This window comes from Salvelinus fontinalis, chromosome 28, assembly GCF_029448725.1.
Source record: "Salvelinus fontinalis isolate EN_2023a chromosome 28, ASM2944872v1, whole genome shotgun sequence".
Classification (NCBI taxonomy): Eukaryota; Metazoa; Chordata; class Actinopteri; order Salmoniformes; family Salmonidae; genus Salvelinus; species Salvelinus fontinalis.
In genome coordinates this window covers 30,850,734-30,877,317 of record NC_074692.1, presented here as the reverse complement: position 1 = coordinate 30,877,317, position 26,584 = coordinate 30,850,734, and the positions used below count along the sequence as shown (strand labels likewise).

Below are 26,584 nucleotides of genomic sequence, written 5' to 3'. Positions count from 1 at the left end.
CAGACTCAGCAGCATGTGTATATATACCCAGTCATCACCATGTCTTGAGACATGTTAAGACATATAAATGAAGATGTCTGGAGATGTCTTGAGACATATAAATGAAGATGTCTGGAGATGTCTTGAGATGTCTTGAGACATGTTAACTTCTTATGGCTGGGGGCAGTATTGAGTAGCTTGGATGAATAAGGTGCCCAGAGTAAACTGCCTGCTACTCAGTCCCAGAAGCTAAGATATGCATATTATCAGTAGATTTGGATAGAAAACACTCTGAAGTTTCTAAAACTGTTTGAATGATGTCTGTGAGTATAACAGAACTCATATGGCAGGCAAAAACCTGAGAAAAAATCCAAACAGGAAGTGGGACATCTGAGGTTTGTAGGTTTGCCTATCCAATATACAGTGTCTATGGGGTCATATTGCACTTCCTAAGGCTTCCACTTCAACAGTCTTTAGAACCTTGTTTGATGCTTCTACTGTAAAGGAGGGGGAATGGGAGCTGTTTGAGTCAGGGCTCTGGCAGAGTGCCACGAGCTCACTCAGGCGCGCCCCCCGTGAGAGTTAGCTGCGTTACATCGCATTTCTACAGACAAAGGAATTCTCTGGTTGAAACGTTATTGAAGATTTATGTTAAAAACATCCTAAAGATTGATTCTATTCATCGGTTGACATGTTTCTACGAACTGTAATGGAATTTTTTGACTTTTCGTCTGGCCTGCGCGTCATCAATTTGGACTTTGGAACTAAACGCACAAACAAAAAAGGAGATATTTGGACATAAATTATGAACAAAACAAATATTTATTGTGGAACTGGGATTCATGGGAGTGCATTCTGATGAAGATCATCAAAGGTAAGTGAATATTTATAATGCTACTTCTGACTTCTGTTGACTCCACAACATGGCGGGTACCTGTATGGCTTGGTTTTGTGTCTGAGCGCCGTACTCAGATTATTGCATGGTGTGCATTTTGCGTATTATTTTTTTTAAATGTGACACAGCGGTTGCATTAACTTCTTGCGAATATAGGGGGTGCTGTTTCGACTTAGCATAAATCGGTCTTCAGATTAAACGGCTTCCTACTCAATTCTTGCTCGTACAATATGCATATTATTATTATTATTGGATAGAAAATACTGTCTAGTTTCTATAGCCGTTGGAATTTTGTCTCTGAGTGAAACAGAACTCCTTCTACAGCACTTTTCATGACAGGGAGTGAGATTTCAGAAATCTTGGCCCCTGTTCCCAGGTCGGTTGTAAAGTCCCTGTAAATGCTATGGAGAAACAAACAATGCCTACGTCTTCCTCTGGATGTAAGTACGTGGTGACGCTTTGAATGGAGTCGATTGCGCAATCAGGGCCTCTATAAAACACCAAAGACCGGAAGTAGCTTTCTTTTCCTGCCTGCGCCTGACGCACGATGGACATCGGACTTGCCTCCTTCCAAGCTGTTGTTTAGCCAGTAATATTTCTCCGGTCATGTTTTTACTCGTTATAGGTGTTAAAAGCATCATAAGGTAGTTAATTTGAACCGTTTTATAGCAATTTATATCCGTTTAGGGCGATTTTATGGCATTTCTGTGTGATGCACTTTGAGGAGCTGGGCACTTTTCGAGTGCATGGTGAACGTTAGTGGCCATTTCGACGGGACAAGAGGACATCTTTCGACCAAAAGACGATTAGACCGGAGAAAGGATTCATTGCCCAAGATTCTGATGGAAGAACAGCTCATAGTAAGAACTATTTATGATGATAAATCGTGTTTCTGTCGAAAAATGTTGAACGCTTATGCCGCCATTTTGTTTGGTGTAGCTTCGCTTGGCGCAACCTGTATTGAAAAGTAAGGATAATTTAAAAAATGTAATTCAGCGATTGCATTAAGAATTAAATTGTCTATCAATCGCTGTCCACCCTGTATTTTTTAGTCAAGTTTATGAGTATTTATGTATAAGACTAGATCACTGTCTAATATGGCGCCCGACATTTTCTGACCAGCTTGGCTACTTTTCTCATTGTCTAACCATGATTTTGGTGGCTAAATATGCACATTTTCGAACAAACTCTATATGTATGTTGTAATATGATGTTACAGGAGTGTCATCTGAAGAATTCTGAGAAGGTTAGTGAAAAAATTAATACATTTTGGTGGTGATAATGCTATCGCTCTTTTTGCCGTGAATCAATGCTGGGGTAATGTTTGCACATGTGCTATGGTAATATAACGATTTATTGTGTTTTCGCTGTAAGACACTTAGAAAATCTGAAATATTGTCTGGATTCACAGGATCTTTGTCTTTTCATTAGTGTACGCTGTGTATTTTTAAGAAATGTTTTATGATTAGTAATTAGGTAATACACGTTGCTCTCTGTATTTTTTCTAGTCGAGTTGTGATGGTGGGTGCAATTGTAAACTATGATTTATACCTGAAATATGCACATTTTTCTAACAAAACCTATCCTATACAATAAATATGTTATCAGACTGTCATCTGATGAGGTTTTTTCTTGGTTAGTGGCTATCAATATCTTTATTTGGCCGAATTGGTGATAGCTACTGATGCAGTAAGAAAATGGTGGAGCAAGAAAATTGTTGTCTTTTGCTGACAGTGGTTAGCTAATAGATTTACATATTGTGTCTTCCCTGTAAAACATTTTACAAATCAGAGATGATGGCTTGAATCACAATATCTGTATCTTTCATTTGGTGTCTTGGACTTGTGATTTCATGAACATTTTATTTTATGATATCCCTGTAACTTTAGGCTTGGCTATGCTAGTCAGCTTTTGTGTTGGGGGGGATCCCGGATCCGGGTTAGGGAGGCGTTAGAGGTTTTAAGGAGAAGTTTATCTAAAGTTCCATGTATAATACTTGCATCTCTTATCAATGTTTATTATGAGTATTTCTGTAAATTGATGTGGCTCTCTGCAAAATCACCGGATGTTTTGGAGGCAAAACATTACTGAACATAACGTGCCAATGTAAACTAAGATTTTTGGATATAAATATGAACTTTATCGAACAAAACATACATGTATTGTGTAACATGAAGTCCTATGAGTGTCATCTGATGAAGATCATCAAAGGTTAGTTATTAATTTTATCTCTGTTTCTGCCTTTTGTGACTCCTCTCTTTGGCTGGAAAAATGGCTGTTTTTCTGTGACTTGGTACTGACCTAACATAATCAGATGGTGTGCTTTCATCGTAAAGCCTTTTTGAAATCGGACACTGTGGTGGGATTAACAACAAGTTTATCTTTAAAATGGTGTAAAATACTTGTATGTTTGAGGAAGTTTAATTATGAGATTTATGTTGTTTGAATTTGGCGCCCTGCACTTTCACTGGCTGTTGTCAAGTCGATCCTGTTAGCAGGGTCTCAGCCATAAGAAGTTTTAAGACATATAAATGAAGATGTCTGGAGATGTCTTGAGACATGTTAAGACATATAATTGAAGATGTCTGGAGATGTATTGAGACATGTCTTGAGACATCTTTAGACATATAAATAAGCTGTCTGGAGATGTCTTGAGACAAAGGTGATTTCTGGGTAGCTATATTTAGCATAAGTATGACTGGAAGTACAGTATGCAGTATAATACCCTATATTTTGGATTGGAATTCAGGAAAGGTATGCCGTGATTCTGTGGTGCGTGTCATAACATCCACTTGAAACTATCTCATGTAACCACTTCAGATGGGTAGAATAGGCCTCTGTGACTACTAGATTATTATGTTCTGGAGCCATTGACTGCACGACATAAAGTACACAAAGCTTCCCAGCATTCCCATTCATAGTGTATGCCCTGTACTAACACAGATAATCTTACATAAATCAAACCTTATAAGCTTATCAGGCTTAATCTTATGTAAACAATTTTCATTTAATTTATTACATTTATTTGATTGGTACAATGCATCTATTAATATTTATTTTAATTAATAAGCAATGATGCAAAATTCTTACATGGTATCAATAAGGTCATATACCAAATATTATAAGTCGTCACCACAAAAAGGTGTAACTGACTAATACCTGACTATGTTGGGATGGGAGAGTTTTTGCAGTAGGCTGATCTCACGCACAATGCTATCCTGGTCCACATCATTCTTATAGATCTTCACCACCATCACCTTACGGCTCGTACTGTGAATCACCTAAGAGAAACAGACAAGAGTTATTTCACAGTACTGTGAATCACCTGAGAGAAACAAACAAGAGTTATTTCATAGTACTGTGAATCACCTGAGAGAAACACACAAGAGTTATTTCACAGTACTGTGAATCATCTGAGAGAAACACACAAGAGTTATTTCAGAATACTGTGAATCACCTGAGAGAAACACACAAGAGTTATTTCACAGTACTGTGAATCACCTGAGAGAAACATAACAAGAGATATTTCACAGTACTGTGAATCACCTGAGAGAAACAAACAAGGAGTTATTTCACAGTACTGTGAATCACCTGAGAGAAACAGACAAGAGTTATTTCACAGTACTGTGAATCACCTGAGAGAAACAGACAAGAGTTATTTCAGAATACTGTGATTCACCTGAGAGAAACAAACAAGAGTTATTTCACAGTACTGTGAATCACCTGAGAGAAACACACAAGAGTTATTTCACAGTACTGTGAATCACCTGAGAGAAACAAACAAGAGTTATTTCACAGTACTGTGAATTACCTGAGAGAAACAGACACGTTTTTACAGTTTAACCAGTAAAAAACCTGCTCAAGACCTAGTAATGTAACCTGTACAAAAAGCATTTTAAGTGACTGTCTGAAAGGAGCTGTTTTTGCAGGTAAATTAATTAACGACTCCATTATTTCATCGTGATTAAATCATCAAACAAAATTAAACAGATTGATGGCCAGTATGCTCAGGCATTCCTGGCCCCTATGTTCCAATTAGATCCAACACAAAACATGCTTTGTCTTAAATATGTAGCGCAAATGGAACCCTATTGTGTATATAGTACGCTATTTTTACCAGGGCCCATAGGGCTCTGGTCAAAAGGAGTGCACTATATAGGTAGTAGGGTGCCATTTGGGATGTATGCTAGGTTCACTACAGATGGCTAGGGAGGAACCAGGTACCTTGTAGACTTTGGAGAAGAAGCCACTCCCGATGAGCTCGGCGGTGAAGTTCTCCCAGAACTCCAGCTTGCGGACGGCGGTGCGGAGCTTCTGCCAGCGGTCCACATGGTAGTATTTGTCAGAGGACTCACCATAGAGCCTGGGGCTGGTGGGCTCTGAGGACACATCCACGTCACAGTCACACATCCTGGAGTGGGGAGTGATGTCTGCTATAAGGTAGACACACACACACAAATACACATGAACACACACACACACACACACACACACACACACACACACACACACACACACACACACACACACACACACACACACACACACACACACACACACACACACACACACACACACACACACACACACACACACACTTGTTAGTCACACCCCTCACCTCTGTGACAGATTACATTGAGAGAATGCCTGTCCTTACAAAAAGTCTGCAATAACCCCAAATAACGCTATGTCGAATCAAAGTAGAGTGGATGAAAGAGAGAGCGGACAATAATTACATCTACGCTCATTAGCTCAATGGGATAGAACGTGCCTCCCCTTTATGGAATGAAACAAAGAGACATGAATAATGGTTCCTTAAAATAGTGTAGCAGGCCTGGGCAACACAGGTGAGAGACTGTCCAGTGTAGCTGACTAATCAAGTGACTTGTTTTCCCTCCAGGCTAATAATAACAAGAAAGATCGAGAGGGGTTCTATTCATTTTAATGAGAGCATCTGAATGAGAGCAACCTTTTCACTCCGGACGCTTTATCTGGACATGGTTCGTCAACACCTTCAACAACCGAAGCTAAGTAGTAACATTAACATGATGTCTTCTAATTGCAGTCGCTGTACTCATAATATACAGGAGAACGATCGCCTTAAGGCGAAAATAGTTGTGCTGCAAGCCCAGCTTCAGACGCAATCGTTAGGCAAGGGTATTTTCAGTGTAGGAAAGGAAGAAACAGGGTCTGTGCCACCAGTAAGTACAGATAGTAACGTTAGTATAAATCCCCCCGCACAGTCCCCGCAGCCGGACAACTTTCTCATGGCTTCTGGAGGGAAATGCTGTTGGAATGCTCAACCGGTGTCGCTCATTCAGCCGACAGAAACTTTCAACCGGTTTTCCCCATTATGTAGCGAGTCGGAGTCTGAGTCTGAGTCTTCTCTTGTCTCTACTCCTCCCGTTACGGGGTCTGAGACGCCGAAGGCTCCCACCGTTAGCTCTGACAAATTGAAAACCCTAGTCATTGGCGACTCCATTACCCGCAGTATTAGACTTAAAACGAATCACCCAGCGATCATACACTGTTTACCAGGGGGCAGGGCTACCGACGTTAAGGCTAATCTTAAGATGGTGCTGGCTAAAGCTAAATCTGGCGAGTGTAGAGAGTATAGAGATATTGTTATCCACGTCGGCACCAACGATGTTAGGATGAAACAGTCAGAGGTCACCAAGTGCAACATAGCTTCAGCGTGTAAATCAGCTAGAAAGATGTGTCGGCATCGAGTAATTGTCTCTGGCCCCCTCCCAGTTAGGGGGAGTGACGAGCTCTACAGCAGAGTCTCAGCACTCAATCGCTGGTTGAAAACTGTTTTCTGCCCCTCCCAAAAGATAGAATTTGTAGATAATTGGCCCTCTTTCTGGGACTCACCCACAAACAGGACCAAGCCTGACCTGCTAAGGAGTGACGGACTCCATCCTACCTGGAGGGGTGCTCTCATCTTATCTACCAACATAGATAGGGCTCTAACTCCTTTAGCCCCACAATGAAATATGGTGCAGGCCAGGCAGCAGGCTGTTAGCCAACCTGCCAGCTTAGTGGAGTCTGCCAATAGCACAGTCAGTGTAGTCAGCTCAGCCATACCCATTGAGACTGTGTCTGTGCCTCGACCTAGGTTGGGCAAAACTAAACATGGCGGTGTTCGCCTTAGCAATCTTATTAGGATAAAGACCTCCTCCATTCCTGCCATTATTGAAAGAGATCGTGATACCTCACATCTCAAAATAGGGTTACTTAATGTTAGATCCCTCACTTCAAAGGCAGTCATAGTCAATGAACTAATCACTGATCATAATCTTGATGTGATTGGCCTGACTGAAACATGGCTTAAGCCTGATGAATTTACTGTGTTAAATGAGGCCTCACCTCCTGGTTACACTAGTGACCATATCCCCCGTGCATCCCGCAAAGGCGGAGGTGTTGCTAACATCTACAATAGCAAATTTCAATTTACAAAAAAAAAAATGGCGTTTTCGTCTTTTGAGCTTCTAGTCATGAAATCTATGCAGCCTACTCAATCACTTTTTATAGCTACTGTTTACAGGCCTCCTGGGCCATATACAGCGTTCCTCTCTGAGTTTCCTGAATTCCTATCAGACCTTGTAGTCATAGCAGATCATATTCTAATTTTTGGTGATTTTAATATTCACATGGAGAAGTCCACAGACCCACTCCAAAAGTCTTTCGGAGCCATCATCGACTCAGTGGGTTTTGTCCAACATGTCTCTGGACCTACTCACTGCCACAGTCATACTCTGGACCTAGTTTTGTCCCATGGAATAAATGTTGTAGATCTTAATGTTTTTCCACATAATCCTGGACTATCGGACCACCATTTTATTACGTTTGCAATCGCAACAAATAATCTGCTCAGACCCCAACCAAGGAGCATCAAAAGTCGTGCTATAAATTCTCAGACAACACAAAAATTCCTTGATGCCCTTCCAGACTCCTTCTGCCTACCCAAGGACGTCAGAGGACAAAAATCAGTTAACCACTTAACTGAGGAACTCAATTTAACCTTGCGCAATACCCTAGATGCAGTTGCACCCCTAAAAACGAAAAACATTTGTCATAAGAAACTAGCTCCCTGGTATACAGAAAATACCCGAGCTTTGAAGCAAGCTTCCAGGAAATTGGAACGGAAATGGCGCCACACAAAACTGGAAGTCTTCCGACTAGCTTGGAAAGACAGTACCGTGCAGTACCGAAGAGCCCTCACTGCTGCTCGATCATCCTACTTTTCCAACTTAATCGAGGAAAATAAGAACAATCCAAAATTTCTTTTTGATACTGTTGCAAAGCTAACTAAAAAGCAGCATTCCACCAGGAGAGGATGGCTTTCACTTCAGCAGTAATAAATTCATGAACTTCTTTGAGGAAAAGATCATGACCATTAGAAAGCAAATTACGGACTCCTCTTTGAATCTGCGTATTCCTCCAGGGCTTAGCTGTCCTGGATCTGCACAGCTCTGCGAGGGCCTGGGATCGGGAGAGACACTTAAGTGTTTTAGTACTATATCTCTTGACACAATGATGAAAATAATCATGGCCTCTAAACCTTCAAGCTGCATACTGGATCCTATTCCTACTAAACTGCTGAAGGAGCTGCTTCCTGTGCTTGGCCCTCCTATGTTGAACATAATAAACAGCTCTCTATCCACCGGATGTGTACCAAACTCACTAAAAGTGGCAGTGATAAAGCCTCTCTTGAAAAAGCCAAACCTTGACCCGGAAAATATAAAAAACTATCGGCCTATATCGAATCTTCCATTCCTCTCAAAAATTTTAGAAAAAGCTGTTGCGCAGCAACTCACTGCCTTTCTGAAGACAAACAATGTATACGAAATGCTTCAGTCTGGTTTTAGACCCCATCATAGCACTGAGACTGCACTTGTGAAGGTGGTAAATGACCTTTTAATGGCGTCAGACCGAGGCTCTGCATCTGTCCTCGTGCTACTAGACCTTAGTGCTGCCTTTGACACCATCGATCACCACATTCTTTTGGAGAGACTGGAAACCCAAATTGGTCTACACGGACAAGTTCTGGCCTGGTTTAGATCTTACCTGTCGGAAAGATATCAGTTTGTCTCTGTGAATGGTCTGTCCTCTGACAAATCAACTGTACATTTCGGTGTTCCTCAAGGTTCCGTTTTAGGACCACTATTGTTTTCACTATATATTTTACCTCTTGGGGATGTTATTCGAAAACATAATGTTAACTTTCACTGCTATGCGGATGACACACAGCTGTACATTTCAATGAAACATGGTGAAGCCCCAAAATTGCCCTCGCTAGAAGCCTGTGTTTCAGACATAAGGAAGTGGATGGCTGAAAACTTTCTACTTTTAAACTCGGACAAAACAGAGATGCTTGTTCTAGGTCCCAAGAAACAAAGAGATCTTCTGTTAAATCTGACAATTCATCTTGATGGTTGTAAAGTCGTCTCAAATAAAACTGTGAAGAACCTCGGCGTTACTCTTGACCCTGATCTCTCTTTTGACGAACATATCAAGACTGTTTCAAGGACAGCTTTTTTCCATCTACGTAACATTGCAAAAATCAGAAATTTTCTGTCCAAAAATGATGCAGAAAAATTAATCCATGCATTTGTTACTTCTAGGTTAGACTACTGCAATGCTCTACTTTCCGGCTACCCGGATAAAGCACTAAATAAACTTCAGTTAGTGCTAAATACGGCTGCTAGAATCCTGACTAGAACCAAGAAATTTGATCATATTACTCCAGTGCTAGCTTCCCTACACTGGCTTCCCGTTAAGGCAAGGGCTGATTTCAAGGTTTTACTGTTAACCTTTAAAGCGTTACATGGGCTTGCTCCTACCTATCTTTCCGAGTTGGTCCTGCCGTACATACCTACACGTACGCTACGGTCACAAGACGCAGGCCTCCTAATTGTCCCTAAAATTTCTAAGCAAACAGCTGGAGGCAGGGCTTTCTCCTATAGATCTCCATTTTTATGGAACAGTCTGCCTACCCATGTGAGAGACGCAGACTCAGTCTCAACCTTTAAGTCTTTACTGAAGACTTATCTCTTCAGTAGGTCATATGATTGAGTGTAGTCTGGCCCAGGAGTGTGAAGGTGAACGGAAAGGCTCTGGAGCAACGAACCGCCCTTGCTGTCTCTCCAGGGCCGGTTCCCCTCTCTCCACTGGGATTCTCTGCCTCTAACCCTGTTACTGGGGCTGAGTCACTGGCTTGCTGGTGCTCTTTCATGCCGTCCCTAGGAGGGGTGCGTCACTTGAGTGGGTTGAGTTACTGACGTGAACTTCCTGTCTGGGTTGGCGCCCCCCCCTTGGTTTGTGCTGTGGTGGAGACCTTTGTGGGCTATACTCGGCCTTGTCTCAGGATTGTAAGTTGGTGGTTGAGGATATCCCTCTAGTGGTGTGGGGGCTGTGCTTTGGCAGAGTGGGTGGGGTTATATCCTTCCTGTTTGGCCCTGTCCGGGGGTTTCTTCGGATGGGGCCACAGTGTCTCCTGACCGCTCCTGTCTCAGCCTCCAGTATTTATGCTGCAGTAGTTTATGTGTCGGGGGGCTAGGGTCAGTTGGTTATACCTGGAATACTTCTCCTGCCTTATCCAGTGTCCTGTGTGAATTTAAGTATGCTCTCTCTAATTCTCTCGTTCTCTCTTTCTCTCTGAGAACCTGAGCCCTAGGACCATACGTCAGGACTACCGGGCATGCTGACACCTTGCTGTCCCCAGTCCGCCCGGCCTTGCTGTTATTCCAGTTTCAACTGTTTCTGCCTGCGGTTACGAAACCCCTACCTGTCCCAGACCTGCTGTTTTCAACTCTTAATGATCGGCTATGAAAAGCCAACTGAGATTTATTCCTGATTATTATTTGACCATGCTTGTCATTTATGAACATTTTGAAAATCTTGGCTCTCTCTAATTTTCTCCTTCTCTCTTTCTCTCGGAGGACCTGAGCCCTAGGACCATACGTCGGGACTACCGGCCGTGGTGACTCCTTGCTGCCCCCAGTCCGCCTGGCCTTGCTGCTATTCCAGTTTCAACTCTTCTGCCTGCGGTTATGGAACCCCTACCTGTCCCAGACCTGCTGTTTTCAACTCTTAATGATCGGCTATGAAAAGCCAACTGAGATTTATTCCTGATTATTATTTGACCATGCTTGTCATTTATGAACATTTTGAAAATCTTGGCTCTCTCTAATTTTCTCCTTCTCTCTTTCTTTCTCTCGGAGGACCTGGGCCCTAGGACCATGCATCGGGACTGCCGCCCGTGGTGACTCCTTGCTGTCCCCAGTCCGCCTGGCCTTGCTGCTATTCCAGTTTCAGCTGTTCTGCCTGCGGTTATGGAACCGCCACCTGTCCCAGACCTGTTGTTTTTCAACTCTTAATGATCAGCTATGAAAAGCCAACTGAAAATTATTCATGATTATTATTTGACCATGCTTGTCACTTATGAACATTTTTGAACATCTTGGCATAGTTCTGTTATAATCTCCACCCGGCACAGCCAGAAGAGGACTGGCCACCCCTCATAGCCTGGTTCCTCTCTAGGTTTCTTCCTAGGTTTTGGCCTTTCTAGGGAGTTTTTCCTAGCCACCGTGCTTCTACACCTGCATTCTAGCTGTTTGGGGTTTTAGGCTGGGTTTCTGTACAGCACTTCGAGATATTATCTGATGTACGAAGGGCTATATAAAATAAAATTGATTGATTGATTGATTGATCTGATGAGAGGGACATGTCCGCCTACTACAGGATGAGGGGGAGATATTTGAAAGTAAAATGTGCTCTTCTGATGATTCATCTGGAGAAGGTGATCCTCTTCCATTAATTAATTTGTAACCAGATAGAGGTGAATGGCGCTTTTTCTCATAAGATTATGTTCCTTAATTGCTTTATGTATAATTATCAGTGTGCGCTTCTATCGTTAAGGAGTCCTTTTTAGGCTTTGAGGCATTCTAAGCCCTTATCAGACATCAAAAACAAATGATTGGAATCGTCTGTCACAGGAAAATGTAGCTGAGAAGACCAACTCTAACAGGAAGTGTGTGCAGCTAACAAAACCACACTGTCATTGTTTTCATAGCAGCAGGATAGGCACCTTTCCAGGTTTGTTATTGCTCCCTCTGCCCTTTAACCATGCTGTCCTGACACCGGAAGTCAAGTAAAACAACTAAGATATAGTAAGATATTGTGATGTGCGTAGCCGTAGAGGCTAGTGATTTTTCAGTGGGTGAACGTGTAAAATAAACTTAATAAAATAGAATAATATACGAGACTGTCTGTGTGTTTTAAGGGAAGGACAGTTCTGTATGTTTGAAACCATATAGTGTCTGTACCACACTGGAAAGGTGCCTATCTTGCTGCTATGAAAACAATATTTACTTAAAATAAGTTGTTTTACTTGACTTCCGGTGTCGGGACAGCATGGTTTTAAAGGGCAGAGGGAGCAACAACAAACCTGGTCCTGACAATGACGCCAGTGAACAGTACAGACTGACACGCTGACACAATTGGCAGGGCTTTGTCAATCAAGTGGGAATCAACCCCACCATTGTTTTAACCATGAGAGGCTAGCTCTCACACACGCTGCCATTGTTTTAACCATGAGAGGCTAGCTCTCACACACGCTGCCATTGTTTTAACCATGAGAGGCTAGCTCTCACACACGCTGCCATTGTTTTAACCATGAGAGGCTAGCTCTCACACACGCTGCCATTGTTTTAACCATGAGAGGCTAGCTCTCACACACGCTGCCATTGTTTTAACCATGAGAGGCTAGCTCTCACACACGCTGCCATTGTTTTAACCATGAGAGGTTAGCTCTCACACACGCTGCCATTGTTTTAACCATGAGAGGCTAGCTCTCACACACGCTGCCATTGTTTTAACCATGAGAGGCTAGCTCTCACACACCCTGCCATTGTTTTAACAGCCACAGCCGTGTACAAACAATCACAGTGTTTTCATCTCAACTGCAGCCCCCACCACCACGACACCAACCCGGCTGGCTGTCAGAGAAAACGCTCACAGTGCAGCCTTATCATGTCCCTCACTGATGAGGATCTACAGTATATCATATAGACACACTGTCTTTCACACAGTTACCAGAGCTATTACGTAGCCTGCTACAACCCACCTCAATCAAAATGTTACTTTCACAGAAATGCCAAGACAAATCATCCTATATGGCATCCTGTATGGTGCACAGAAATGCACACTCACACTTCATCTCAGAGCCACACTGTCACACAGTCACCAGAGCTGTAGCCTGCTGCAACCCTCCTCAATCAAACAGTCACTTCCATAGAAGTCAGAACATTGTGTGACAGCCCATAGAATGTACATCCTATATGGCACTCAGAAAATATGGATGTCGATTACAGTCTGGTTTGTTTTAATACACAATGGTAGATAAATCAGGTAATGACGTCAGCTTCCCTTAGCATCAATCTGATGGCACTTCACTTGAATTTGGAGTGAATCTCAGTGAATCTACAAACAACAAATCTGTCTCTAGATTGAATTTCATATTGTTTGGATTCAATTTGTGTTTACAATCAGATTTTTCGGTCCGTCTATTTCAGCTTTGTCTTACAGAGGGGTTTTGTTACTGAGCCAAGAGCCGCAAAAAAAGTACGAAATCGAGTTAGAAATGCATCCCAAATGGCACCCTATTCCCTATAGTGCACTACTTTTGACCAGGGGGCGAATAGGTAGTGCACTATGGAATAGGGTGCCATTGGGCCGCAGTTTAGTAAAGTGATTTCCTGTGGAAAAGCCTGTTATCACACTAAACAGTGAGTTTGACCTTTGTCTGACAACAGAAACCTTCAGGAGAAACACTACCAGTGGGACTGCCCTACTGACGTCCCACCCACAGATAAGAAATGTGAGTTATGAGACCTTCACACCAGTTCACACCAAGGTGAGACTATTCCTCAGGGGAACGACTCTCTTTTTGAGGAAGTCCCACATATCTGACTGCTATCTCAGTTCAGGGCAGAGAGAGAGAGAGTCAGAGGCATCTGAACCAAATACTTGTGTACTTCAGCAAGGCCATTTCCTGACTGATGTGGAATCACGTCAACAGGTGACGTAAAAAAGGATGACACAGCCTTCACACAGACACGCAAGCGACACAAGTTTTACTCCAGAGTCTGACAGGATCCCTGTCATGCAGCAGCACTCTCCCACTTGCAAAAAAAAGTGTCTGCGTCCAAAATGGCAACCTATTCCATATAGATTGCAGCGATCTACTTTTGACCAGAGCCAATTGGGTGCCAATTTGGACATACCCAGTGCTAATGTTCCTTTTTTTTTTTTTTTAAATGAACAGAAAGAACAAAAGAGAAAAAAAGACAAAAACTAGGAAAAACATACAAAATCAAAAGACATCAAGGCTAACTATATGCGTTTGAGTGCATGTGTGGAACTATGTGTGTATGTGTGTGTGTATCTGTGTGCACATGTGTGCGTTTGAATGCGAGTATGTCTGTATGCATGTGTACGCGCGTACAGTACTAATGAACTTTGTGTAACAGCAACATTCCATCCACACATAGGCTTCAGTCAATATGGCAGGCTAGCCTACTCTAGTCAGATTCAGAATCTGTAAATAGTCTCCACTGCTCTGTCTGCTGATCTCAGACACAGACCATTATGGTACAGATTGGAAGCTGGGTCATTCATCCTACATAGTGATTTACTCAGGGCATGTGGCTCCAGCCGAGTGCATTAGGGTGAACACAACACTTTGTGTGTCTCAAATGGCACCACATTCACTACTTTGACCAGGGCATATATGGGCTCTGATAGGGAATAGAGTGCCATTTAGGATGCAAAACACTTAGGGTGGATCCAATGAGGACACTTGAAGTGTTAATTGCCTCGTGGATCTTCAGACAGCCATCCAGGGGAGACACAGGAACCCTGATGCTGCCTGCTTTTGTCTGCAGTTCTGTGAGCAACACAGGAAGAGCATGGAGAGATCCTGTTGTGTGGCTCTACAGCTGATCAATAGGTCTGAAACATACGGCACACGGCCAGACCACACATATCTGTGGTGCTGAATGTGCTGAGTCTCAACTATAGGTCACCTTACACAGGTGGAATATGTCGAAGCCACTTGAATTGTTTATTTAAAATGTACAGTATGTACAGTTTTAACTTCAACTGTATGTACAACTTTGGAAGTATGCTTGGGGTAATTGTCCATTTGGAAGACCCATTTAACTTCCTGACTGATGTCTTGAGATGTTGCTTCAATATATCCACATAATTTTCCATCCTCATGATGCCATCTATTTTGTGAAGTGCACCATTCCCTCCTGCAGCAAAGCACCCCCACAACATGATGCTGCCACCCCCGTGCTTCACGGTTGGGATGCTGTTCTTCGGCTTGCAAGCCTCCCCCTTTTTCCTCCAAACATAACGATGGTCATTATGGCCAAACAATTATATTGTTGTTTCATCAGACCAGAGGACATTTCTCCAAAAAGTACGATCTTTGTCCCCATGTGCAGTTGCGAACCGTTTTTTTTATGACGGTTTTGCAGCAGTTGCTTCTTCCTTGCTGAGCGGCCTTTCAGGTTATGTCGATATAGGACTCGTTTTACTGTGGATACAGATACTTTTGTACCAGTTTCCTCCAGCATATTCACAAGGTTCTTTGCTGTTGTTCTGGGATTGATTTGCACTTTTCACACCAAAGTACGTTCATCTCTAGGAGACAGAACGCGTCTCCTTCCTGAGCGGTATGATGGCTGCGTGGTCCCATGGTGTTTATACTTGCGTACTATTGTTTGTACAGATGAATGTGGTACCTTCAGGCATTTGGAAATTGCTCCCAAGAATGAACCAGACTTGTGGAGGTCTACAATTTTTTTTCTGAGGTCTTGGCTGATTTCTTTAGATTTTCCCATGATGTCAAGCAAAGAGACACCGAGTTTGAAGGTAGGCCTTGAAATACATCCACAGGTGCACCTCCAATTGACTCAAATGATGTCAATTAGCCTTTCAGAAGCTTCTAAAGCCATGACATAATTTTCTCTCATTTTCCAAGCTGTTTAAAAGCACAGTCAACTTAGTGTATGTAAACATCTGACCCGCTGGAATTGTGATACAGTGAATTATAAGTGAAATAATGTAAGCAATTGTTGGAAAAGTGACTTGTGTCATGCTGTAATGGGCTTCTTCCATCTCTTCATCCGAAGAGGAGTAGCAAGGATTGGACCAAAGTGCAGCGCGGCTAGTGTTCAACATGTTTAATACAAGAACAAGTGAAACACTACAAACAACATACAAAATAACAAATGTGCAAAACCGATACAGACCTATCTGGTGCAGAACACAAACACAGACAGGTAACAAACACCCACAAAACCCCAACACAAAACAAGCCTCCTATATATGAGTCTCAATCAGAGACAACGACTACTGATCTGTCTCTGATTGAGAACCCACACTAGGCTGACATAGAAACAGACAAACTAGACACACAACATAGAATTTCCACCCAGCTCACGTCCTGACCAACTAAACACATACAAAACAACAGAAAACAGGTCAGGAACGTGACACATGCGCAAAGTAGATGTCCTAACCGACTTGCCAAAACTATAGTTTGTTAACAAGAAATTTGTGGAGTGGTTGAAAAACGAGTTTTAATGACTCAAATCAAATTTTATTTGTCACATGCGCCAAATACAACAGGTGTTGACCTTACAGTGAAATGCTTACTTACAGGCTCTAACCAATAGTGCAAAACAGGTATTAAGTGAACAATAGGTAAGTAAAGAAATAAAACAACAGTAAAGAGACAGGCTATATACGGTAGCGAGGCTATAAAAGTAGCAAGGCTACATACAGACACCGGTTAGTCAGGCTGATTGAGGAAGTATGTACATGTAGATATGGTTAAAGTGACTATGCATATATGATGAACAGAGAGTACCAGTAGCAGTAGACTCCAACCTAAGTGTATGTAAACTTCTGACTTCAACTGTGTGTGCCATGTACTGTATGGCGGTCTGTCTGAGATTGTATGGGTTCTTGCTCAGCCTGACCTGAGAGTCCAAATCAAGGCATAACTCAATTATGCATGAACAGCTGAAATGTTTTCTAGAGAAAGAGATAGTGAGTGAAATAGAGAGTGAGAGAGAAATAAAGAACGGAAGGAAAGAAGGAAAGAATACAAAGGGAGAGACTTTCAATGAACTGAGTTTCTGCCAGGAATAAGGAAGGTAATTGCATAATAACATTTAAAGGTTCAAAATAGATGGTATAGAAAAGAGGTAAAATATGCAGCAGTTAGCATCAGTGTTACAGTCAGGGAGAAACTTGAAAAACGTCTAATTTTGCAGTGAGACTGTGACAGCTTGTTGGTTCCAGTTCCTCTGTATCTTACACATATTGTGTTATTCAGAAAAAGCCATCATCTTTTTGTTGTTGTGCGTAATGTGTGTGGGACCTCTAGAAATAGGTTCTCCCATTAACCCACTATTGGACTAGATCTGAGTACCAGCAACCTGAGACAAATACCAATACTTCAACACGAGTGACCAGCAACTGAAACCTAACTGTCTCTATCAGTCAATAAAATATATTTTAGAAAGCACATAGAAAGCACACATCAGCAGTTGTCACAAACTGACATAGGCCTTTGATCATTCATTGACATCCATTTCCTCTGTCACATGTTTTACATTTAAAATAAACTGTTGGGAGGAGGGACACATTGAATAACACATTCATAAATCAAAAAATAAGGTTTTGAAAAAGGTTTTGAAGTATCTGTCCTATACAGTATCTAGGAGACATAAGAAAGCTCACAAAATATATATATATATATATTTTATACATATGTAACCCCTTATTTAACCAGCATGATACAAAAATTGCCAGCAAAATCATTTTAAATTAGAGATCTTTTGCATAAGCTGCTTCTTAATTAATTCACTCCATCCGTCTATGTCGGCCTTCCACATCTGCGGTGTAAGGTGACCTACAGCAGTGTTTGCCAGACCATGAGAAATCAGTCTTCTGATGAAAACGTCTAAAGCAAAAACTTCTTAGCCTACTAACGAGTATGACCACTCGATGGAAAGATGAGACTATCACGAACAAGATGGTGTTCTCTGATTTGCTCGACAACTCGTCTGAAGGTAACCCATACAAATGAATGCGCGTATGGAGGTAGTTTTAGTTTTTTTTAATGTCTTTGCTACCATTTATGATTGCAATGTGTTTTCTATGGGGTATCGTGGTAAAGGACAAATTTTATATTTTATCAAATAATTGAAACTTTATGTGACACCCAGCATCATAACAGGTTATAACCAAGTCATAATATTTCATAACAGCTGATATAACTTGTCATAACCTGTTATCACTGTCATGACACATATATTTACACCTGTTGTGACATATATTGCGTGTTTTTATGGCTGGTTATGACACCTACATAAGAGCATAAAAACCCACAAAACCACACAAGGCAAAACATTCCATTACACCATACCCTACGTGTCAACAGTATGTTTATGTTATATATATATATATTTTTTTATTGACCATAAAGTATTATTGTAGATTCACATACCCCAATGCTCTGTTGCTGATGACTGGGATGAATGCAGGAGCAGATTTCAGGAGCAGGACAAGACACCCTCTTTCTGACTGATATAAGGGCATGTACGTGATAGGCCTATCTGGCTTATATGGTTGTGATGGTCATAATGCTTCTTGACAGTGTCATAAAGTGTATTTTCTTTCATTCTTTAATTCTATTCTATTCAACATGTATCTTTCAACAAAGTTTATGATGAGTATTTATGTTATTTGCCGTGGCTCTCTGCAATTTCTCCGGATATTTTGGAGGCATTTCTGAACATGGCACCAATGTAAACTGAGGTTATTAGATATAAATATGAACTTAATCGAACATAACATATATGTATTGTGTAACATGAAGTCCTATGAGTGTCATCTGATGAAGATCATCAAAGGTTAGTGGTTAATATTATCTCTATTTCTGTTTTTTGTGACTCCTGTCTTTGGCTGGAAAAATGACTGTGTTTGTCTGTGATTTTGCGGTGACCTAACATAATTGTTTGTGGTGCTTTCGCTGTAAAGCCTATTTGAAATCGGACACTTTGGTGGGAATAACAACAAGATTACCTTTAAAATGGTTTAAGATACATGTATGTTCGAGGAATTTTAATTCTGAGATTTCTGTTGTTTGAATTTGGCGCCCTGCACTTTCACTGGCTGTTGTCATATCATCCCGTTAACGGGATTGCAGCCCTAATTAATACAACACAAGGGTTAACTACCCAAAAAGGCCACTAAAATCCTTGAAAGATACCAAAATTCTGGTAGTTTACTGGTGAAATTCGAAAGTTTCCAGTAATATACCCTCCCTTTCCAACCCTATTTGCAAGTAATCGGTCAGATGAGGGAAGAGTGGAGTGTCAGTCTCAAATCTAAAATAGTTTTGGGTGTTTAACTTCAACACCCCATACATTCTTGAAAATGCACCATAAATCAGTTAATAACATATAGCATTCCAAATATCACCTTATACCCAATGTAGTGAACTATAGTGAGCTCGGGTCAAAAGTAGTGCACTATAAAGGGAATATGGAGCCATTTGGACAGAGCCAACAGACTTAGGGCTCAGACACACCAACAGCGTTTGCTGGCAGAGAGTACTTAGCACCTCTGAACATAATTTGCGAACCGAGTGCGCATCGATTTACCATGTGGAATCCCATGAAAAATGTTGCCAGTCAAACGTCTACAACGGGTGGTCCCTAAAACACAGCTCACTGATCCACATTTGGTGCGATGTGTGCAAGCCTTTACAGAAACCAGAGGTTATCCCCATGCATACATCACTACAACATACAGCACACAGTGACATCTATGTGAGCTAAGAGGCTAAGGCTATGAAGTCAACAGGACAGAACACCTGCATCGCAAATAGCATTCTATTCCCTTTACAGTACACAACTTTTGACCAGTGACCACATGCCTCTGCTAGAAAGTAGTGCACTATAAAATGAATATGGTACAGTTTGGATGCAACCACCAACATGTGCATGTTACTATTTTCACAGTACTTTTGGAATCCTGATTCTGAGGAGGACAGGCAGAAAGACTCAACCCCTCTGATACATCATCATAAACAACAATAAACCCAGAGAAAGAAGTGGGATTCAAAGGTCCCTTCATGCCAGCCTCTTCATGTCCCCTCTCCTGAGTCCCCTCTCCTGAGTCCCCTCTCCTGACTGCCCTCTCCTGAGTCCCCTCTCCTGACTGCCCTCTCCTGAGTCCCCTCTCCTGACTGCCCTCTCCTGAGTCCCCTCTCCTGACTGCCCTCTCTGAGTCCCCTCTCCTGACTGCCCTCTCCTGAGTCCCCTCTTCTGACTGCCCTCTCCTGAGTCCCCTCTCCTGACTGCCCTCTCCTGAGTCCCCTCTCCTGACTGCCCTCTCCTGAGTCCCCTCTCCTGAGTCCCCTCTCCTGACTGCCCTCTCTGAGTCCCCTCTCCTGACTGCCCTCTCTTGACTGCCCTCTCTTGACTGCCCTCTCCTGAGTCCCCTCTCCTGACTGCCCTCTCCTGAGTCCCCTCTCCTGACTGCCCTCTCCTGAGTCCCCTCTCCTGAGTCCCCTCTCCTGAGTCCCCTCTCCTGACTTCCCTCTTCTGACTACCCTCTCCTGAGTCCCCTCTCCTGAGTCCTCTCTCCAGACTGCCCTCTCCTGACTCCCCTCTCCTGACTCCCCTCTCCTGACTGCCCTCTCCTGAGTCCCCTCTCCAGACTGCCCTCTCCTGAGTCCCCTCTCCTGACTCCCCTCTCCTGAGTCCCCTCTCCTGACTGCCCTCCCCTGATCCCCTCTCCAGACTGCCCTCTCCTGAGTCCCATCTCCTGACTCCCCTCTCCTGAGTCCCCTTTCCTGACTGCCCTCTCCTGATCCCCTCTCCTGAGTCCCTTCTCCTGAGTCCCCTCTCCTGAGTCCCCTCTCATGTCTCCCCTCTCCTGACTGCCCTCTCCTGAGTCCCCTCTCCTTACTCCCCTCTCCTGTCTCCCCTCTCCTGACTCCCCTCTCCTGAGTCCCCTCTCCTTACTCCCCTCTCCTGACTCCCCTCTCCTGATTCCCCTCTCCTGACTGCCCTCTCCTTACTCCCCTCTCCTTACTCCCCTCTCCTGACTGCCCTCTCCTTACTCCCCTCTCCTTACTCCCCTCTCCTGTCTCCCCTCTCCTGACTCCCCTCTCCTGAGTCCCCTCTCCTGAATATGGCCTTATTTCTATTGCAGCATATTGGATGGCTGTCATTCATATTCCATTCACCCAGTTCAATGTAACAAAGACAGGTTTATGCTACTATGTATATGATAATGAAATGTTCCCTGTACCCATCATGAAGTTGCTACAACCTAGCTTACAAATGAAAGTTTACAACGTACGTGCACAGGTCGAGAGAATTTAGAGTAATCAAGGTAACAGACAGTCAGCGCTTTGCACACTCTTGCCTGCATCTAGCTGATCTAGGGTGTAATCATTAGTCCCACAGTTACAAACAAGAGTTTCTATTGGACAAATTCAGGTATGTTTATCACCGTTTTGTTCGGTTTGCTTCCGTTTAAGATTTTTTTTCAACAGAATCAGCTCAATGAAAAAAAAAACACACACAAACACAGTCCACTTTCATAGCAGCCACATACAAACAGCTAGTTGTATATCCTTCTCGCATCTACACTATATATACAAATGTATGTGGACACACCCGCTGCTGACAGGTGTATAAAATAGAGCTCAACCTTAGACAAACCTTGGCAGTAGAATGGCCTTAATGAAGAGCTCAGTGACTTTCAATGTGGCACCGTTATAGGATGCCACCTTCCAACAAGTCAGTTCGTCAAATTTCTGCCCTGCTAGAGCTGCCCCGGTCAACTGTAAGTGCTGTTATTGTCATGTCTGCTCCCGCTCATCCCTCCCCTGGCGATTGAGGGTGCCAGGCTGCCCTGCATCCCGCACTCCTGCCATCAATTACGCACACCTGCCTTCCCTCGTCACGCGCTTCAGCGATATTGGACTCACCTGGACTCACTTATCATCTGTTTATTACCTCCCCTATATTTGTCAGTTTCCCTGCTCTGTTCCTTGCTGATGCATTGATTGTTTTTTGTCTTTGTTTTTTTGTATGCTGAAAATGTTCCTGTCTCGTTCCATGTCCGTTCCTCATTAAATGTTTGACTCCCCGTGCCTGCTTCGTCTCTCCAGCATCAACTCATGTGACAGTTATTGTGAAGTGGAAATGTCCAGGAGCAACAATGGCAAAGTGGTAGGCCACCCAAACTCACAGAATGGGACTGCCGAGTGCTGAAGCGAGTAGTGTGTAAAAAAACACTCACTACCGAGTTCCAAACTGCTTCTGGAAGCAACAGAGTTTCATGAAATGGGTTTCCATGGCCGAGCATCCACACAAAAGCCTAAGATCACCACACGTAATGTCAAGCGTCGGCTGGAGTGGTGTAAAGCTCACCGCCATTGGACTCTGAAGCAGTACAAAATGTGTTCTCTGGAGTGATGAATCACGCTTCACCATCTTGAAGTCCGACGGACGAATCTGGGTTTGGAGGATGTCTGGAGAACGCCACCTTCCGGAATGCATAGTGCCAACTGTAAAGTTTGATGGAGGAGGAATAATGATCTGAGGCTGTTTTTCATGGTTCGAGGTCCATACAGAAATAGTTTGTTGAGATCGGTGTGTAAGAACTTGACTGGCCTGCACTGAGTCCTGACCTCAACCCCATCGAACACCTTTGGAATGAATTGGAACGCAGACTGCGAGCCACGCCTATCGCCCAACATCAGCGCCCAACCTCACTAATGCTCTTGTGGCTGAATGGAAGCAAGTCCCTGCAACAATGTTCCAACATCTTGTGGAAAGCCTTCCCAGAAGAGTGGCTGTTGTAGCAGTAAAGGTGCGATCAACTCTATAAGAATCCACATGATTTTAGAATGAGATTTTTGACGAGCAGATGTCCAGCAACTCTTGGCCATGGTATCTATGTGCTCTCCTCCTCTCACCTTTTTCCTTCACGTGTGGACTTCAGTGCACAACACATCAGCTGTCTGTGACCAGGCGAAAAAACTTTTCCAAGCCAAACCTTTATATCATGACTGCTAACTGCTACACACAGCCTACATTATTGTGACGTCATAGTCAACATAGCTACTAGAACTAACGTGTTAGTAAACCCCCTACAATCATGCAGTACAGTGTACACGCACAGTCAGCAGCAAGTAGCTTAGCAGTTAGACCGGCGGGGCCCGGTGGCAATAAATTAATAAAACCAAAAGCTTACCTTGACTTGGAAGAGTTCCAGTGTTGGATAGCCATAGCCATAGCCAGCTAGCTAACATAGCATGCCTTCTATTTTGAGCCAGGTGTTTGAGTAGGCTAAACTAGGTAGCTGCATTTGATGCTAGCTAAGTAAGTGAACGTGAAAAAAAATAGACTACGAAATATAGCTAGCTCTCTCTTGTTTCTCCTTAATTTTGTAAGAAATTAATTTGTTAAAAACTGTCTCTCTCTGTTTGAGTCAACTACTCACCACATTTTATGCACTGCAATGCTAGCTAGCTGTAGCTTATGCTTTCAGTACTAGATTTATTTTCTGATCCTTTGATTGGGTGGACAACATGTCAGTTCATGCTGCAAGAGCTCTGATAGGTTGGAGGACGTCCTCCGGAAGTTGTCATATTTACTGTTTAAGTCCATGGAAGGGGGAGAGAACTATGAGCCTCCTAAGTGTTGTATTGAAGTCAATGCACCCAGAGGAGGACAGAAGCTAGTTGCCCTCTGGCTACATCATGGTGCTACCCTACAGAGTGCTACTGAGGCTACTGTAGACCTTCATTGCAAAACAGTGTGTTTTAATCAATTATTTGGTGACGTTAATATATTTTTGTATAGTTTTATCTAAAAATGATAACTTTTGTAATGTTTCACTATTTCTATTTTTATGAAATTCGCTGAGGAGGAGGGTCCTCCCCTTCAACCTCTGAGGAGCCTCCACTGTCCTGCACATTCTCTATGGCTTCTGTTATCATTCACTTAACAACCATAAGCAACCACTTTAACAGAACTACAATTCCCAGCACGTCTTCAAGGCCCATATTCAGAAAGCGTCTCAGGGTAGAAGTGCACTAATCAAGGATACATTTAGCCTTTTCGATTATAATGACTGGACAATGCGACCTGATCCTAGATCAGCATTCCTACTCTAGTATGGCCCTGGTATTCCTTAAAGCAAGGTTATTTTAGATGCTCAAGTCTCTATCATGCCAGTACATCACTCTCATAAAATGTATTCACCTGGAGCCTGTTCAGAGAAATGAATCTCTGATCTTCAAACCACAGAGGATAGACAGATAGATAGATAGATAGTAGTAGGACACTTCTCTGACTCAACACCTCTGAACACGGTTAGGATAGGAGCGCACAATACTGAGGAGTTTCTATGTTAGGTCAAGACAGTTATACACACTTAGTCACACTGTATCAGAGACTCAGGCTGCGCCCCAAATGGCACCCTATTCCATAGAGTGCAGTACTTTTGACTAGGGTTCTGGTTAAAAGTACTTTTGACATTTTTTTTATTTTTTTTATTTCACCTGTGTATCCTCATATCCAGAGCCACTTACAGGAGCATTTAGGGTTAAGTGCCTTGCTCAAGGGCACTGACAGATGTTTCACCTAGTCGGCTCAGGGATTCGAATGAGCGACCTTTGGTTACTGGCCCAACGCTCTTAACCGGCAAGTAGCTACCTGCCACACTGTAACTGGGAATAGCAGAATAGGGTGCCATTTGGGACACATCTGAATGGTGCAGGTCTGGAAACAGAAACACACATACATCTATTTGACACAGAATGTTATTACATCTACAAAAGCTGCTGATCATCAACAACATCCAACTCAATTCACGGTGCTCCATGCACACAAGCTATAATCACAATCACGGGCAAGCAGCAAAACATATTAGAAAAATGAAAGATATAAAACAATTCAGCTTATTGGATGGAGTCACTCGGAATCAAAGGCATATGACTACGAGTAAAAATAGACCTTAGGATACAAATTCAATGCACTATATGACACATAGTTGTCATGGGAACATTAAAAACGTAATGATATGATAGAGATGTCATATAATGCTTTTGGGGTATATTTTCATTGCATTTTCAATGAAACAGTTGTTACAGTACTCACTCCATTGATTTAATAAGCTATTCATATGCATCTTGAGGATGGGTGGAAATGCACTGGCCGCCAGTCAGTGCAATACCCAAGCCAGCTTGGCAGTAGTTATAGTCTTTATCCAGAAGCTGGGGAGAACCACATGCATGCAACAATGAGCAAACACACACACACACACACACACACACACACACACACACACACACACACACACATACACACACACACACACACACACACACACACACACACACACACACACACACACACACACACACACACACACACACACACACACACACACACACACACACACACACACACACACACACACACACACACACACACACACACACACACAGAGCCAGGACTGTTACTATACTGTGACGTACATTAGGCTTTGCTTTCATGCAGGCATCGTTAGAGGCAGGCATAAACATATATTCAGTAGGCCAGCTGTTGCGTTCACATTTTCCATGCACCGAATAGAAACATTGACCCTGTCTGTAATTTCTGTAAATATCTATTCAAATATTACAAATGAAAACAGGATTACATAAGTAAAGTAGGGTAGGCTATGACAAATACTAACAAATGAGTCTTGATTTTGGAATAAGAGCCAGCCATTACCCCAGTCAGATATTCTATTCAATACATTGTTGGTGTGTAGCCGAATCTTCACTTCTTCAATCAATGATCTCTTGTTATTAGATAAATATCAAGGGAAACTTTAGGCTATAACTCCATCCTTGAACAAAACTCCAACCTTGAACACATATTTAACACATACTTGATCGGTATAAATGGTACTTACATCGTTATAACAACAGTCCAATTCGTTTATAAAGAGTAAAGTGTTCCCCCAGAAATGTATTGATTATATTCTACACAGTGATATATTTTAAATGCGTTAGCTACGTAGGATACACTGCGATCCGAATTCGGTGCGCTATGCACTGTTTCCGTATGATGTGCGGCTCTTCAGTCTCCAACCAACGCACTCGCCACTCAGGGTGTGAAAGCGGTTGCACGGCGGAGCGGGGGTGAAACAGTCTTGATAAAATTCATGTTTGATGGGTTGCCTTTGGAACCAACTGTAATTACGTCGGTTGATATCGCTCAACTCAGTCTCCACCCACTCTGTAAGCTTGAAGCTACATTATAGCCACCGATCAGCTGTGCTGTTGGCTACTTTGTAATCATGCAAAATAAATAAATTGAGTATTTTTTCCCCATGTATTTATTCAGCAGGTACAATAAGGAGAATAAGGCACAAGATGTAACTAGCACAGTATATACTGTAATATACAGTACCAGTCAAACGTTTGGACACACTTACTCATTCCAGGGTTTTTCTTTATTTTTTACTTATTTCTACATTGTAGAATAATAGTGAAGATATCAAAACTATGTAATAACACATATGGAATCATGTAGCAACCCCAAA

General features: G+C 42.6%; 2 protein-coding genes across 4 annotated transcripts in view; one reads left to right on the top strand and one right to left on the bottom strand.

Moving 5' to 3' along the window:
- Positions 1-26,324, bottom strand: part of LOC129826580 (dual specificity testis-specific protein kinase 1-like) — a 64,460-nt gene extending 38,136 nt beyond the window's left edge. Inside the window, exons 1-4 of one of the 3 annotated variants that reach the window (XM_055887478.1) lie at positions 25,952-26,324; positions 25,150-25,265; positions 5,099-5,307; positions 4,034-4,155 (exon numbers count right to left, since the gene is read on the bottom strand). In XM_055887478.1, coding sequence (XP_055743453.1) covers positions 4,034-4,155; positions 5,099-5,307; positions 25,150-25,180 — 362 coding nt within the window. In that variant the 5' untranslated portion in view covers positions 25,181-25,265; positions 25,952-26,324. The remainder of the gene's footprint in view (positions 1-4,033; positions 4,156-5,098; positions 5,308-25,149; positions 25,266-25,951) is intronic. The other 2 variants (XM_055887481.1, XM_055887479.1) reach the window with 2 other exon arrangements.
- LOC129826578 (uncharacterized) lies at positions 6,869-8,235 on the top strand. Its single transcript, XM_055887475.1, has one exon. The coding sequence runs from the start codon at positions 6,871-6,873 to the stop codon at positions 8,233-8,235; it is 1,365 nt and encodes a 454-aa protein (XP_055743450.1). The 5' UTR covers positions 6,869-6,870.
- Positions 26,325-26,584: the final 260 nt, after the last annotated feature.